The 12763-nt window shown below is 43.3% G+C and overlaps 2 protein-coding genes across 4 annotated transcripts in view; one reads left to right on the top strand and one right to left on the bottom strand.

Annotated features, from left to right (window-relative positions):
* The window catches only part of LIMS2 (LIM zinc finger domain containing 2), a 37301-nt gene extending 36650 nt beyond the window's left edge, over positions 1–651 (top strand). The window contains exon 11 of the mRNA XM_052804812.1: positions 24–651. The gene's annotated coding sequence lies outside the window, so the exon portion shown is untranslated. The remainder of the gene's footprint in view (positions 1–23) is intronic.
* MYO7B (myosin VIIB) overlaps positions 1–12763 on the bottom strand; it is a 57813-nt gene that overhangs the window by 397 nt on the left and 44653 nt on the right. For all 3 annotated transcript variants that reach the window (XM_052804797.1, XM_052804798.1, XM_052804799.1), the window contains 11 exons: positions 12072–12229; positions 11442–11595; positions 9308–9463; positions 6415–6520; positions 6170–6283; positions 5180–5267; positions 3930–4036; positions 3271–3456; positions 2305–2421; positions 1512–1595; positions 707–826 (listed from right to left, as the gene is read on the bottom strand). In XM_052804797.1, coding sequence (XP_052660757.1) covers positions 707–826; positions 1512–1595; positions 2305–2421; positions 3271–3456; positions 3930–4036; positions 5180–5267; positions 6170–6283; positions 6415–6520; positions 9308–9463; positions 11442–11595; positions 12072–12229 — 1390 coding nt within the window. The remainder of the gene's footprint in view (positions 1–706; positions 827–1511; positions 1596–2304; positions 2422–3270; positions 3457–3929; positions 4037–5179; positions 5268–6169; positions 6284–6414; positions 6521–9307; positions 9464–11441; positions 11596–12071; positions 12230–12763) is intronic.

Raw genomic sequence — 12763 nt, 5'->3', positions numbered from 1 at the left:
TCCCTGTTTTATCTTCTTCTTAGGTTCTTCCCTGCATGGACATCTCCTCTTCCAAGAGCTGTCACTGTTTTGATAATTATTCATCTATTCCTCTGTTTGGTCTCCCCTTCATAGATTTACAAAACTTTACAGAGCATAGCTCTACTGTGTCCTTGTCATTCATTCTATAGATTGACATCTTGTACTTAGGAATCCAAGCTTTTCTGTGAGCAAAGTTAGCCCTTAAATGTTTCTATGTTATCTTTACAAATTTACCTTTAAATATCAACACAGTGATGCTTGTCTGAGTCTGTGGACAATCTGAAACCAATTCTTAAAAAGGTGGTACCGCTCATTGAAAAGTATAAAATCTTACAAGGATGGTGTTACTGCATAGATGGATCAAATCATGCAAGACAAAAAGCCTCTAGTGTAGTTTTGTGGGTAAGTGCAGTCTTTTCTTAATGTCTCAGATAGATGGAATTTTGATGTCTGGGAAGAATTTGGGAAATTACTGTTTTTCCTTGTCTCCACCTTACGTCATTGCATCAGATGGCATTATATAGCACTGAACCAGTTCTGAACTGTAATTTTCTTGACATAGCAGTGATGCTTTTTGTATCTGCACTGGTTTTAACATCTGTTTTGGCACCATTGTTTTGTAGCAATTCTGGATGTAAAGGAAAAATTAAGAGTTTCTTGTGCATAAGTTGATGAAACTTCTTACCAGAGATGTTTCGCATAAGATCCGGCTTCCTCGTACCAGGTTCCCTATTGTCATGTGAAAGTATGTGCTCCCACTGCTCCAATTGGAGATTTTATTGAAGGGGTAGACTGTTAAAATATCCTGTAAGGGGAAACAAACTGAACTATAGAACCTTTCTCAAATGAAATTGGACTGTTATGTAAGAAAACCTGTAGAACCAGAGCATTGTTTTTCTTCCCCACTTCATTTATAAACACAGTGAATCAAGGTAGGTCTTGCATCCAGACTGGTGATATATTGTATTTTCACCAAGCAGGTGAGTCTTAATCACTCTAATGAGACTTCCTTTCATTATATATTGATCTTTGCCTTAGCACACTGCCACTATATTTACAATAATCTAAAACTGGCTGGATATTTGTTTTCTTATTATGGTAAGAGCAGACTGTTTGGGTTAGAGAGCTGGTAAACACTGTCATTTGACGTGATCTTTTAGACAGCTTGGGTTTCCTGCAAAGCATTTTTCTGAAGCAGGTTCCCTAGTGCACTGTCCATCCATCTGCCTGATCTTACCACTTTGCCCAGGTCCATCATGATTACCACTTCTTTTTTCAGAGGTGCTCTACACTGTTTCCTTTCCAGTGTAGAAATTGCAATGAAGCAATTTGAGGCTATAACATTTTCTTTGGTTTCACACAGAAAATTAATAGAGGGACTCTATCCTCTCCTACCATTCAGGGAGAAGGTCCTGTTGCTGTCCCTAAATTAGCACAGTCAATGAAATCCTTCCTTAGATAGACTCTTGAGAAGGAACCTTAAAAGTTACCTTTGTCTTCTGATGTATCAGTGAGACTCCTTGCTTGTTGATTGCAATCAGCACAATCTCTGGGAAATTTGGCTCCGAGGTTTGCTATAAATGAGTAACAGAGCAAGATAAGGAGAAAATAAAGAAATGATCCATATCAGGTGCATAGTGACCTTTAACAGTGTCCAGTGCTGCTTGTTCTCTTTACCAAATAAACACTGAAACTTAAAGCTCTTCAATATTATGTAACTATTGCTAAGGATTACTTTTTTGGCCATATATTGATGACTTGAGCAGCTGCTACATAAAAGCAGAATCAGGTCCGTTATTTCTAGGCTATCTGATAATAGGCTCAATGGTTGGTTGCAAACCAGTTAATAGCCTAGTGAGAAGAAATTAAAGGTAGCAAGTGGGAAATGATTCCTGGAGGTATTCACTGCAGAATGAGATTAGTACAGTTCTGTTCTGAGGGAAGAGTCCCCAGAGATACAAGATTTGGTAGCATTTTGTTGTGGAGAACAAAGGCAGGACAATTAAGTATCTATGTAACTGAAAGCCTTCCATCTATTACATAATTGTAATATTGGGTATTACAACTGGAACAACAACATAGCCAGTATATAACAGGCCACATAGTTCAGAATGGATAAAGAACCTGTCTCCCTACTTTCATGGAGCTGACTTTTCCTCAGTAGATGATGGGAATTCAGCTTTATAATGTATTCTCACTTACACAGATACGGAATTATAGTCGGTCCATATCCCCCAGTGCTGGTCTACTACCAAAGCCATTCATACAGTCCTTTAAACATACCTTCACCTCAAAGAAGGCTGATCCAAACGTTGGCCACCGGTGTATCATTTTCAAGAAGGCAATCTTGGCCTCATCCACAGTTTTTCCTTCGTGTTTACTATATGCTGCAGTAATGCTCTGTTTAGAAAAAAGGATACAAAGCCTATTCAGTTGGCCACAGGCGGGTTTCCAATGTCCGGCATTAGCACCAAAGACTGCATCAGATCATCACCAAGATCAGTCTTTTGCCCACAGCAACAGAATACTGTGAAAATGCAAATAGCCTACAATGCCATGGGGCAAGGTGGAGCCAGAACCTCCCCAGTGTTCCTTACTAATGAGTTGGGTGAAGGAAGTCCAGGAGCCCAAGGGAATGGATTTCAGGGCAGAGGGGCAATATGGGGTGAAACAAAATTCAGAAAGCCAGTGTTCAACACCCACAGACATGTATCACATTTTCTGCTGAATCATGTAGGGTGAATTTTCCCTCTGTATTTGAAATAGTGTCCTGTGTCTTCCTCAGTGGAGTAAGTGATAAGGACCTGCTGAAACTTTCTTGCCTTTTGGTGGATAAAAGAGCCTTTTGCTGTGAGTAGCATGCACATGGTACAAAGCAACTGATTTGCTGGCCAAATTATGAAATATTTAGGACACATCTTAATTTTCTGTTTCGCTACAAGATCCTCAAATCCCCAGACCCATCACTGAGTTTCCTATCTCTAACTCTTCTGGGCACTGAAAATAGATTAGTATCTCCAAGAAAGATGCACATCTCAAATCAATTGTCCAGACCTGCAGATATCTTTCAGAGCTTTGGTAGAGAGGATACAAAATCTGGATTGTAAGAAGAAAACAGCAACATCCACTAGTGTCCCTCAATAGTGCTTTCAAAGACTATCAGATCAAAAAGGTAGCATGGCTTAATATCCTTCTTCTCTCATAAAGCTCTGTGGCAGTAGTATGAGTAATGAAAGCTGATGTTCTTACCTTCTTCCATTCATCTGATGAGATTGCTCGGAGCAGATTGTCTGGCACCAGCTCCTTCAGGATTTTGGGGATGGTTGCCAGCTGTGTGCGGTCATTGTTGAAGCGCACTTTATAAATCAGCCCTGCCAGCTGGACAGCTTCATCCTTGGAACATTTGTGGTAGCCTCTGAGGTACTTCGGCAACTCCTGGAAGAGACCAGCTTTGAATCCACACAGAAAGGGCTGAAGCAAACACTGACTTATGTGTTCTAAATCTGTGAGGTCAGGATGTGAGTCATGCCAAACACAGTCCAAGAACATCCCAAGAACTTCTGACTCCTTCTGGAGGTTCTCTGGATGATCCTTAAAGGTCCTTTCCAACCCAAACCATTCTATTATTCTCCATACAATTACGGAGCAAGACAAGCACCTCCAGGGAACAATTAGGTAAGGGAACTGTGCTCCTAACATAAGCAATATAGCTAAGATGTGAACCGTGAGAAATGAATCTGCTCCTGAGGCTAAGCTGTGCCCTCCAGAGGTATTCGTATTCCTCTGGAGGCTCTATGATGCAGGCCTTGGAGAGGGAGATGGTAATACTCTAGCAGGTGTACTTTCTCAGGAGTATTTCTTGGATAACATTGCCTGCCATTATATTTATGCTTTAGGGAGCTGGTTACCTGGTGGTAATGAAAAATAGAATCAGCTTTCAGGTCCTTCCCAGGAGTTACATTCAGCCATAGCTTTCTCATGAAGTATACCTCATAAGCCACAGACATAGCAGCCCCTAAGGAAACCACATCTTGTTAGTATTCTCTGTATCACTGTACAGTTCTGCAGCTTTTAAATGGCTTGTGACTTTCGTCAGAAATGTAATTCTGGTTTTAATAGTAACAAACAAAATTAGTAACAAAAAAGTACAAAAGGCCATTTTAGATGACTGTGAAAGTGATTAGTTGTCAGTTCCTGGACACTGATCATGCAGTGATCTAAGATGCAGGCTCTTCAGAGATGGAGGAAAAAGTTGAGGATGACTGCAGTACGAGTGTTTGTTATTTCCTGGTGCTCATGACAGCTGCCTGCCAATGTGCAGCACACCTGAATTCTATTATACTTATGCAGGTACATTCCCTGATGACTGTGTGAACAGAAATGAATTGTGATTTAGTGCACCCACATCTCTATGCTGTGATTTTCAGAGCTCCTAGCAGCTCTATCAGCTGTGAGGAGAAGAGAGAAGTTAGAAAGTCTTAGATACGTGGATAGTGCTTCGGGAAGCTGAACCTCAGTTGTCCTGAAATAAGCTAAGATCAGGATAAATGAATATGAAATTTGAGTGGAGTTTGAGTTTGATGTAGATTTCAAAATGTTTGTTATACATGGGGGTGAAGTGCAAAGAATTGCTGTCATTAGTGTTATATTGTTTTATTCTAACAAGTGTTCCCCTGGCAATACAACTTGTGCTTTGGTATCATCAGGTAATAATCTAGACAACAGTTTTCTAACAACCCAAGGAATGGGAGTGACACTGTGTAAAGAACCTATTTACATGTGTTGGCTCATACCTGATCTGGCAATGCATGAGACTTGGACTGTAAAGATGATGAACCTATCTATCTATCTAACTTGTGTGCATCCAGCTGTGTGTTTTAGATGCAACAGGTCAAAAAATCTTGAGTACCAATTAAAATTTCTGGAGAGATCCCCCCACAAAGATGTTCTGGTGTTTCTGATAGCCAGTTCTTGGCTGCATCAGGTCACTGATCTTACTGCTGGTGCAGGCAGTAACTGTGTATGTACAAACAAAAATGATATAAGGCTCTGCCACATGCTTCCCAAGATGGAGTAAATCCTACTGGATAAATTTGCTGCTTCCCCAGTTCAACACAGTGTCTCATGCAGCTTCTTGTCATGCTGGCTTTCTCCTTACCATCTTTCCCTGGTTTGTTCCTCCTGTTCCAGTCTGTCACCTGCCTTAGTGAGTCAAAGAAGTAGTCTGCTTCATTCTGACTGATCACCTGAAAAAGAGGCCAAGCAATGAAGGGGGGAAAGGAGGGATTAGTGGACCAAATAAAATACTGCCTGTGCCAACATACCCAAGTATAAGGCTGAATTTTCTTTCCCTGTCTGCAGTGACAGAGCACAATTATGGCAGAAAAGACAGAGGCAAGGGGAAAGAAGTAGAGAAATAGGAGAAGGAAGGCTCAAATGATGTACATTTCATATAGGGATTTTTATTGCATCTTCTGTTCCTTTTTTCTTTCCAACCTGCTTATTGACATCAAGCTGAAGATGCCTACCTTATTCTTAGCCATCTCCTCTTTGTAAAATACTGGCACATACTGGGTTCCTCTTTTCAGGAATGCAGCACATCAGACACTCCCCGTGCTTGGAATCAGTGCTGCTTTTGCCTTGATCCCAGCTCCAGAGAGAAAGGACCTCTCAGCAAGGCAGCCAACCCAAGCTTCAGCTCAGGCAAGGCAAGCTTCTGAGAAACCAGAGCGCAAACAACTGGTGCTGGTCAGCCACTGCTGTCCCTAATAGTAATGGGTACTGTACATGTGCAGCACATCTCCTGGGCAAAGCCTCAGTGGAAAAGGGCTGAATCCAGCACTATGCAACATGGAATTTGCTACCATCCCGGCAGCTGCAAGAAAGCGGTTGTCTCCTCTGCTTTTAGTACCACCTGTGTACCGGCAGACTGATAGAAACTCTGCATCTCCATCCAGCCCCTTCAAGAGACTCAAAATAATTGTCAGGTGCTAAAAGTTTGAGCCTAGGTTGTATCCCCTCAGTAAGACAGAAGCAGTAATGACCTACTCTGTTGCTTGGCTTCGTATATGGTTGTTTAGGTGGCCTGCTAAATAAGTAAGAGAGGAGCGGGGAGTCTGGCTACCCTGCCATAGTCAAGAAGAGTTACCTTGTCTGCAATCTTCACAAAGAGGCTGAAACCTTCCCAGGAGCTCAGCTGTAATTTGGAAGCTATGTTCTGACACAGAGTCCGGATTTTGGTGTTTGTTCCCACATCAAATGTCTATGAGATAACAAGACTCTTGTTACACAGAGGAGAGGAAGAAATGAGAACACTGAATGTTTTGAAACGTGCTCCTGCATGAACACGTCATGGCTGGGAAAATGGTCAAGGCTGGGAAAACAAGTTCTCACCTGTTCTGTTTCATTGGGGAAGCAAATCTTGTGTGAGATCTTAGTGTTGTTCTGTAAGATGGCCTCAACCTCCACAGGATGAGGTGCCCACTTCCTGGAGCCACTCCTGGAAAATGCCACCACCATCATAAGAGAGATCAGTGCTGCATGTTTAATCTTTGAGGAGTTGAACAACAGTATTCTATCTGAACAACAGACTCCATCCAAAATGTGTGATGGGGTGGGCTCCAATGGACCTGCACCTCAGTGCAAATTCAGTGTAATAAAAGCAAGAAACTGAGGGTCTTATTAGCCTGTATATTAAAAGTCTGTTCTACTCTGCAAGGAGGTTGCAGGAATAAGGCACCTTCCTAGCCAGTACCATTACCCCTTCTATGTATTCAGAGACATTTTTCCTTACCGTTATTGAAGTGTGAAGATAGTGGCTACAACGAGACATACATTTTATTTAATTCTTGCATCAGCAAAAAGATATGCATTCAGACACAAAATGAGTTACAGCTCAGGAGCCAAGTACCAGAAAAGTTTGGAGGGCCACTAGAAGCATTACATTTTATATAAGAGCTGGCATGTAATCACTGACTCAAGAAGTGCTTAAGCTGTACAATCCCAGTTCTTTGAAATTATACCTCAGAGCAGAGCTGTCTTTTAAAGCAAAGGAACTGGCCCTGAAGTCTGAGTCATGCAAAAACCTTGATACAGTTAAAATGAGGACAAATCTAGCACATTACCTTCTGGGGCTGGTATTTTCCTGCCCTCGGTGGCACAGAGCAGGCTGTTTAGAGATGTTGTACACCATAGCTTATGGGCCAAACTCCTCTCTCACACTGGGCCAATCTCTCAGGAAGAGAGCTTAGTCTGGCATCCAGCTTTAGTTGTGTGGCTTTGAAAACTAATTTTTTTCTATTAAATAAAGTGGCAGTTCCATTTGGAGAAAAAAAAACCCTGACTGTAACCAAGTTGAACAGCATGTGCTTTGGTACTGTGCAGGCATTGTAAGGAGTGTGGACCTGCCCTACTCAGTCATCTATTCCTGGACTTGCTGCAGAGGGAGGCCATAGGAGACCAAGGAAACACAGCAGCTTGGCTGGAGGCACAGGGCCATCTCTCCTTGCAGCCTCAGCTCAGAATTCATTGCCAAGGCAAGATCTGCTTAACACCCATCAGGGTCCTCACTGGTTCCCTGGCCAGGAGTCTGGGGATGAAGCTGTAAAGCTGTTTATGGAGGAAAAAGTGTACCCAAGGGCTCAGCTGGCTTCCACTCCACATATTGTAGGTCAGTCCTTTGAGCTGCCTGCTCTCCCCTTTCCAAAGAGAGCAGGTTACTTAACAGGAAGAAGTTGGGCTAGATGATCATTGTAGGTCCCTTCCAACTGAAATATTCTATTCTATTCTATTCTATTCTATTCTATTCTATTCTATTCTATTCTATTCTGTTTAGAGCAGATGCAGGTTCAATCTTAGGAAAAGAAATACTCTCAGAAAACAACATTTGTCTTTCTTTGTTCCTCTTCCCATCCCCCAGGCTCCAGTTCTGAGGCAGTTTAGCAGATAGAATTCTTCTCCCAAACAGCCCATTCTGCTTTTCCCTCTGTTTCCCCACTCTAAAGAAGCTCTATACAGCTCAACAGGGCTTAGAGCATGAATAGCACATGATATAGGGAGGCAGGAAATTTTCAGTCTTCTCCATAGAAAAAAACAATGAATAGCATTCCTCGCCATGCATTTTTCAGGCACTTCAAAGGCGAGTTCAATGTGCAGTGACATTTCCCAGCAGTGCCAAAACCCATCCACTGCAAGGGGGACAGCCACTGTGTTAGCATTCCCCTTAAGCCCAACCCACAGAGCTCACAGACCAAATGCAGGGCCCAGCCTAAGAGAAGGGGGAGGATGGAGGAACTGGAGGGAGAAATCATTAGGCAGCTTCTTTACTGAAGAGGTCTGTGGCAGGCAGGTGGTAACTCACAGCAGCATCAAAAGGGAGAAGGCTGCGGTTAACCTTGATGCCAAAGCACTGTGTTCTCAGACCATCAAGCTGGGTAATTCCAGTGCCTGGTGGAATCTAGGGAAACTTTCCCCCTACAGTTCAGTTGATCCTTCCTGAAATCCTGGTAGCCCTTCTACTCTCTCTGGTTGTGTCATGTTCATTATACCAACAAGTCATTCAGAAGCTCAGGAAGCACTGTGGTTTGGAGGCCTTGTTGCTTCAACCCTCACCAGGACTGGGGTAATGCGTAGCGGTCTGAGAAGTGCCTTGCTTTGAGCAGCCATGTAAGTGTCAGGGCTTTGCTCATTTGGGTTTCTTCAAAGAACAGGAATTGATTGTGTTGATCCTCTCTTCCCAGCATGGATCTGCTTTGCTTCACCGTCAGAAAACCAACAGAGCCACATTAGCACTCTGCAAATGTCAGTGACTTCAGTGGTGCCACCCCACTATGAGTAAAACCTAGCATTTTTAGCTGCACATTTGCAGCTCTGTGCTACCGACATTCAGCAAACTCAAGACTGATCCTCAGGCACACATAAGGGGGACAAGGACATGCTGCCTCACCAAAGGAAAGAAAGGTCAGGTCCTCATCAATGACAATGCAGGATTTCATTTCAAGCTGCATGCCCTTTAGGATGTTTGAAATACCCAGCTCTGGGAGTCAAGTGATTATGTATGATGCTGAACTTTTTAAAATGTTGCTAACTCTGTGAAAGAAAAACGTGAAACTGTGACACAGACCTCTCTTACTGGTTCAAAGTCTGTAAGGGAGTTAAAAATAATTATCACTTTAAAAAAAAAGGATGTAAAGAGGGAAAGGAAAGTAAGAGCCTCAATTTTTTAGCCTGTGTGCTTTTTGGCGCCTGATTCATGATTTTTGAGCTGGCTATATGCTGGATCATTTACCTCATCACTGTCTGAATCCTCCGACTGCACTCCAGGGCCAGTGTTTCTTTCTGACGTGTCTCCATGAACTTCTGGGCATGTTTCAGCAGTGACTTGCTGGGTGGGAACAGGCCACTGCAGAGCCAAAGGAGCTGCCAGCCCTTGGTCACACTGTACCTGTGAACACAAAGCAAACGGTTCTGCTGTAGCCACATAAAATTCTTTGTTTGACCACACACCAGCTACAGGGAACAGAAACACGCTCATACATATGGTATGTTGTGCCATTCAGCAGAGAGCTGCAAATCAACAGAGACTTCACACAGGATCTGGCAACCGTTTTCTGTGCAACAACCACAGCCTGTAAGTGAGGACAATGCTAAATCCTGGCTGATGAATATTCATGACAGTTGCAAATCTCATGAATAAATATAAGCTCCAGTTCTCCAGTTTAACAGTCATCTTGGCAGCAGTGACCCTGGTGCCACCCTCTTGGAAAGCCACTGTCAATTTGCTGTTCAAGCTCACATGTATTTGGATTGTGCTTTATCAGGTGTTTGTATTCACCTGCCCTCTGTGCTAGCCAGCTTGCACAAGCACTTCGCATGCAGTTGACTTTCCCTTACACATGGTCCTGCTCTGAAACATAAGCATGTGGATGGCATTGTGTAATGAGGTAGTTACAGTTCTAAAACACTCCAGATGAAGTTTATACAATTTTCAGGCAGAAAGCCAGTTCTTCCAGCCTCTGGACCTGTGAAATCTGCCAGTTGAAGTTCTTCTGGCATCTCACCCTCACCAGGAAGAAAGGTTCTGCAGCCAGGAGGTGGTCAGTCATTCTACCTTCAATACCAGGAGCAGAACAAACTTCAGCTGTGTCCCAGGGATTGCTCTGAAACACTAAATGGTGTGAAGTGGTTTTGGTTGGGAAAGTAAGCAGGTCTGCCTCTGAATGGGCACCAGAGTCTGCTGAATAAAGAGGTCCTGGCTTCTTTATTCCCATTTACTTTTCTAATTTTGCAGAGGAAGACACACTATTTTAATCCCATTTATACTCTATAGATCAGTGGTGTTCATGTCTATGTGAGAGCGGGACATGGTCCACAGCACAGTAGCCTGGGAAGGATGAACGGTTTGTTGCTCTGGCTGTTCTAATGAAAATATACGGAAATAGCCACCTTTCAAGCATTGTTTTTTCCACACCAGTGATCCCTCTCAAAGCAGTGAATGACCCATGGGACTAAATTGGTGGAGTACATCAGACATGGCACTGGCACCATGGTTACAGACTATGCATTAAATAGCCTGTAAGATTTACTGCACACAAGGAGATTTACTATTTAATAGTTACACGCATGGTAAAAGTTCCACTAAGTTTAATATTTGTGGAACAGTAAGAAAGAAAATAAGCAAATAGAAGCTCCTTCTCTAACTTTTGCAGTGACACAATGCAGCTAGAAACAGACAAACCATTTTGTTAATAATTAGTATTATTTTAAGCTTCTTTTTGCAATTCAGTTCCCCTGGAAGTAGGTCAAATTACCATTTTATGAGTGGGGAAGAAAACACCAGCCTGTTTTGGAGACTTATGCATGGGCAGGGACCTGTGTAACCAATCTGTCCTGCAAGGCAGTTGTGTAACCTGATTAATATAACTACTCAAAGGTATTCACTGGTAGTAAAAGATCTGGTGTGAACTATGTGCTTATAGGAGGGAAATATTGTCATTGGGAAACCTAAAACAAATGGAGGGCAGAGCAGTGACGGAAAGCATGCAAGAATTCTATGCAGTGCCATATTTTCTCCACAGACTGCCTTGGGAGTAAGAGGGCTTCAGTAACACCTTGCTTGCCTCACACAATACTGCACAGACATGAGCATTGAATGCTGATGGGAGCAAAGCAGCAGCTCAAGGGAGATGAGTAATAGTCCTGCTCTGTGGCCTCTCACTGCCAGTCAGTGGTCCTGAGCGCTCCGTAAAGGTAAGCCCCACAGCACTGCCTGGAAAAAGGGGGAAGGGAAGGTGTCACTCCAACATTTGGGCATCCTTCCCCTCTTCCCCCACCTCATCACAGGTGTAGCAGGGGTTCCTGATCACCAGCTGTACTTGAGCCCTGGCTCTGCAGAAGCAGGGTGTGCGCACCCGTGTAAGTACCTGTTTCTGTTCTCAGTCAGTTGCTTCATAATCTGACAGTAAATCTCATCCCGCAGGACCTCCTCCTGGATAGCTGCTACAAATATCTGGTCAGTGACTTCCACAGAGCAGTGTGTCTGTTTTGAGGGATAGTCTCCCATGAATTTCATGATGGGTGAATGTGCTGTTAAGGACAAAAGCAGGCCAATTTTGGAAGGTAAATGGGAAGTCTCACCTGGATCCTAACATGTCAGTGACTCTGTTGATGTCTAAGTAGCAAATACTGGGAGGACAGTCTGCAACATATTCCCCACCTGTCCTCTACCCCCTTTCCATGTGCAGCAGTCACTGCTTGGCTGTGATTTGTACCGTATTAGCTGCTTGCTCTGAGCATATGCAGTAAATCTCACCCACTCCTAAAGCCACGTTCTGAGTTCAGTGAGCCATCAGGAGTTGTGGAGCATTTGGAGGGAACAGGAACCTTTCCTCTGTAGACAAGGGAAACAAAGTTGATATCCCCCACCTTGATGTAAACATATCCCCTATAATGTGGATGCGGTATTATCTCAATGGAGGCAAGTTTAGTGGAGGTAGCTAGCTCTTCCTTCCCCTGAGTGTTCTCAGGTCCCAAAGAGAAGAGTCAAAGGATATCAATGAAGGCCTGGCAGGCTAAATCCCGAAGATCAGGGTCTGTGCATGCTCTCTTCAGCAAGGGCTGTTTCAAGGGCTCCTTAGAGTGTGCCCACAGTTGACTGCGCCCACGGGATTTCTGGAGAACAGCTTTGCTGATGGATTCCTTCTCAGGAGTCCTGAATGAAGACAAGTGCAGACAATACAAAATTACTGGATCAGTATTGCTATGAACATAGGAGGTCATTATCACAAAGACTTATCTCTAGGCATGTTCTTTCCCAAGACAGTGATCTCTTATCTTGTTTGATTATGCAGGTCAACAAGAACAGGAAAATGTAGTTTCTTGTAGATCCAGAAGGGAGAAGGCTTGCAAAAAGAAGAGAGGATTTAGAAGACTAATTTTTCGCCTACTCGCCGAGGCCTGAAATGTGTATGCTCACTAGCTGGTAAGTGCTGAAGAAGAGGTGAGAACTAAGAATAGGGCCTCCTGGAAAGAAATAAGTCCAGCTGGGGTTCTTCTACCCTTCCCTTTGCATTTCTGCAGACAAAAGATACAAGTAGGCCATGTGCCAGAATCTCTGCACGTCCAAAGTCACACTTAATTACAGGGAACAAAGAGAAGAAACCCAATCAGAAATGGGAGATGCTGTTACATCCTAGGCTTTAAGGATCACTGAAGATCAACAAGAACTTTCCTAGGGTGCACACTA

The sequence above is a fragment of the Harpia harpyja genome, chromosome 12 (assembly GCF_026419915.1).
Source record: "Harpia harpyja isolate bHarHar1 chromosome 12, bHarHar1 primary haplotype, whole genome shotgun sequence".
NCBI classification, from domain to species: domain Eukaryota; kingdom Metazoa; phylum Chordata; class Aves; order Accipitriformes; family Accipitridae; genus Harpia; species Harpia harpyja.
The sequence above is the reverse complement of the archived record's forward strand: the minus strand, read 5'-3'. Positions and strand labels throughout refer to the sequence as shown.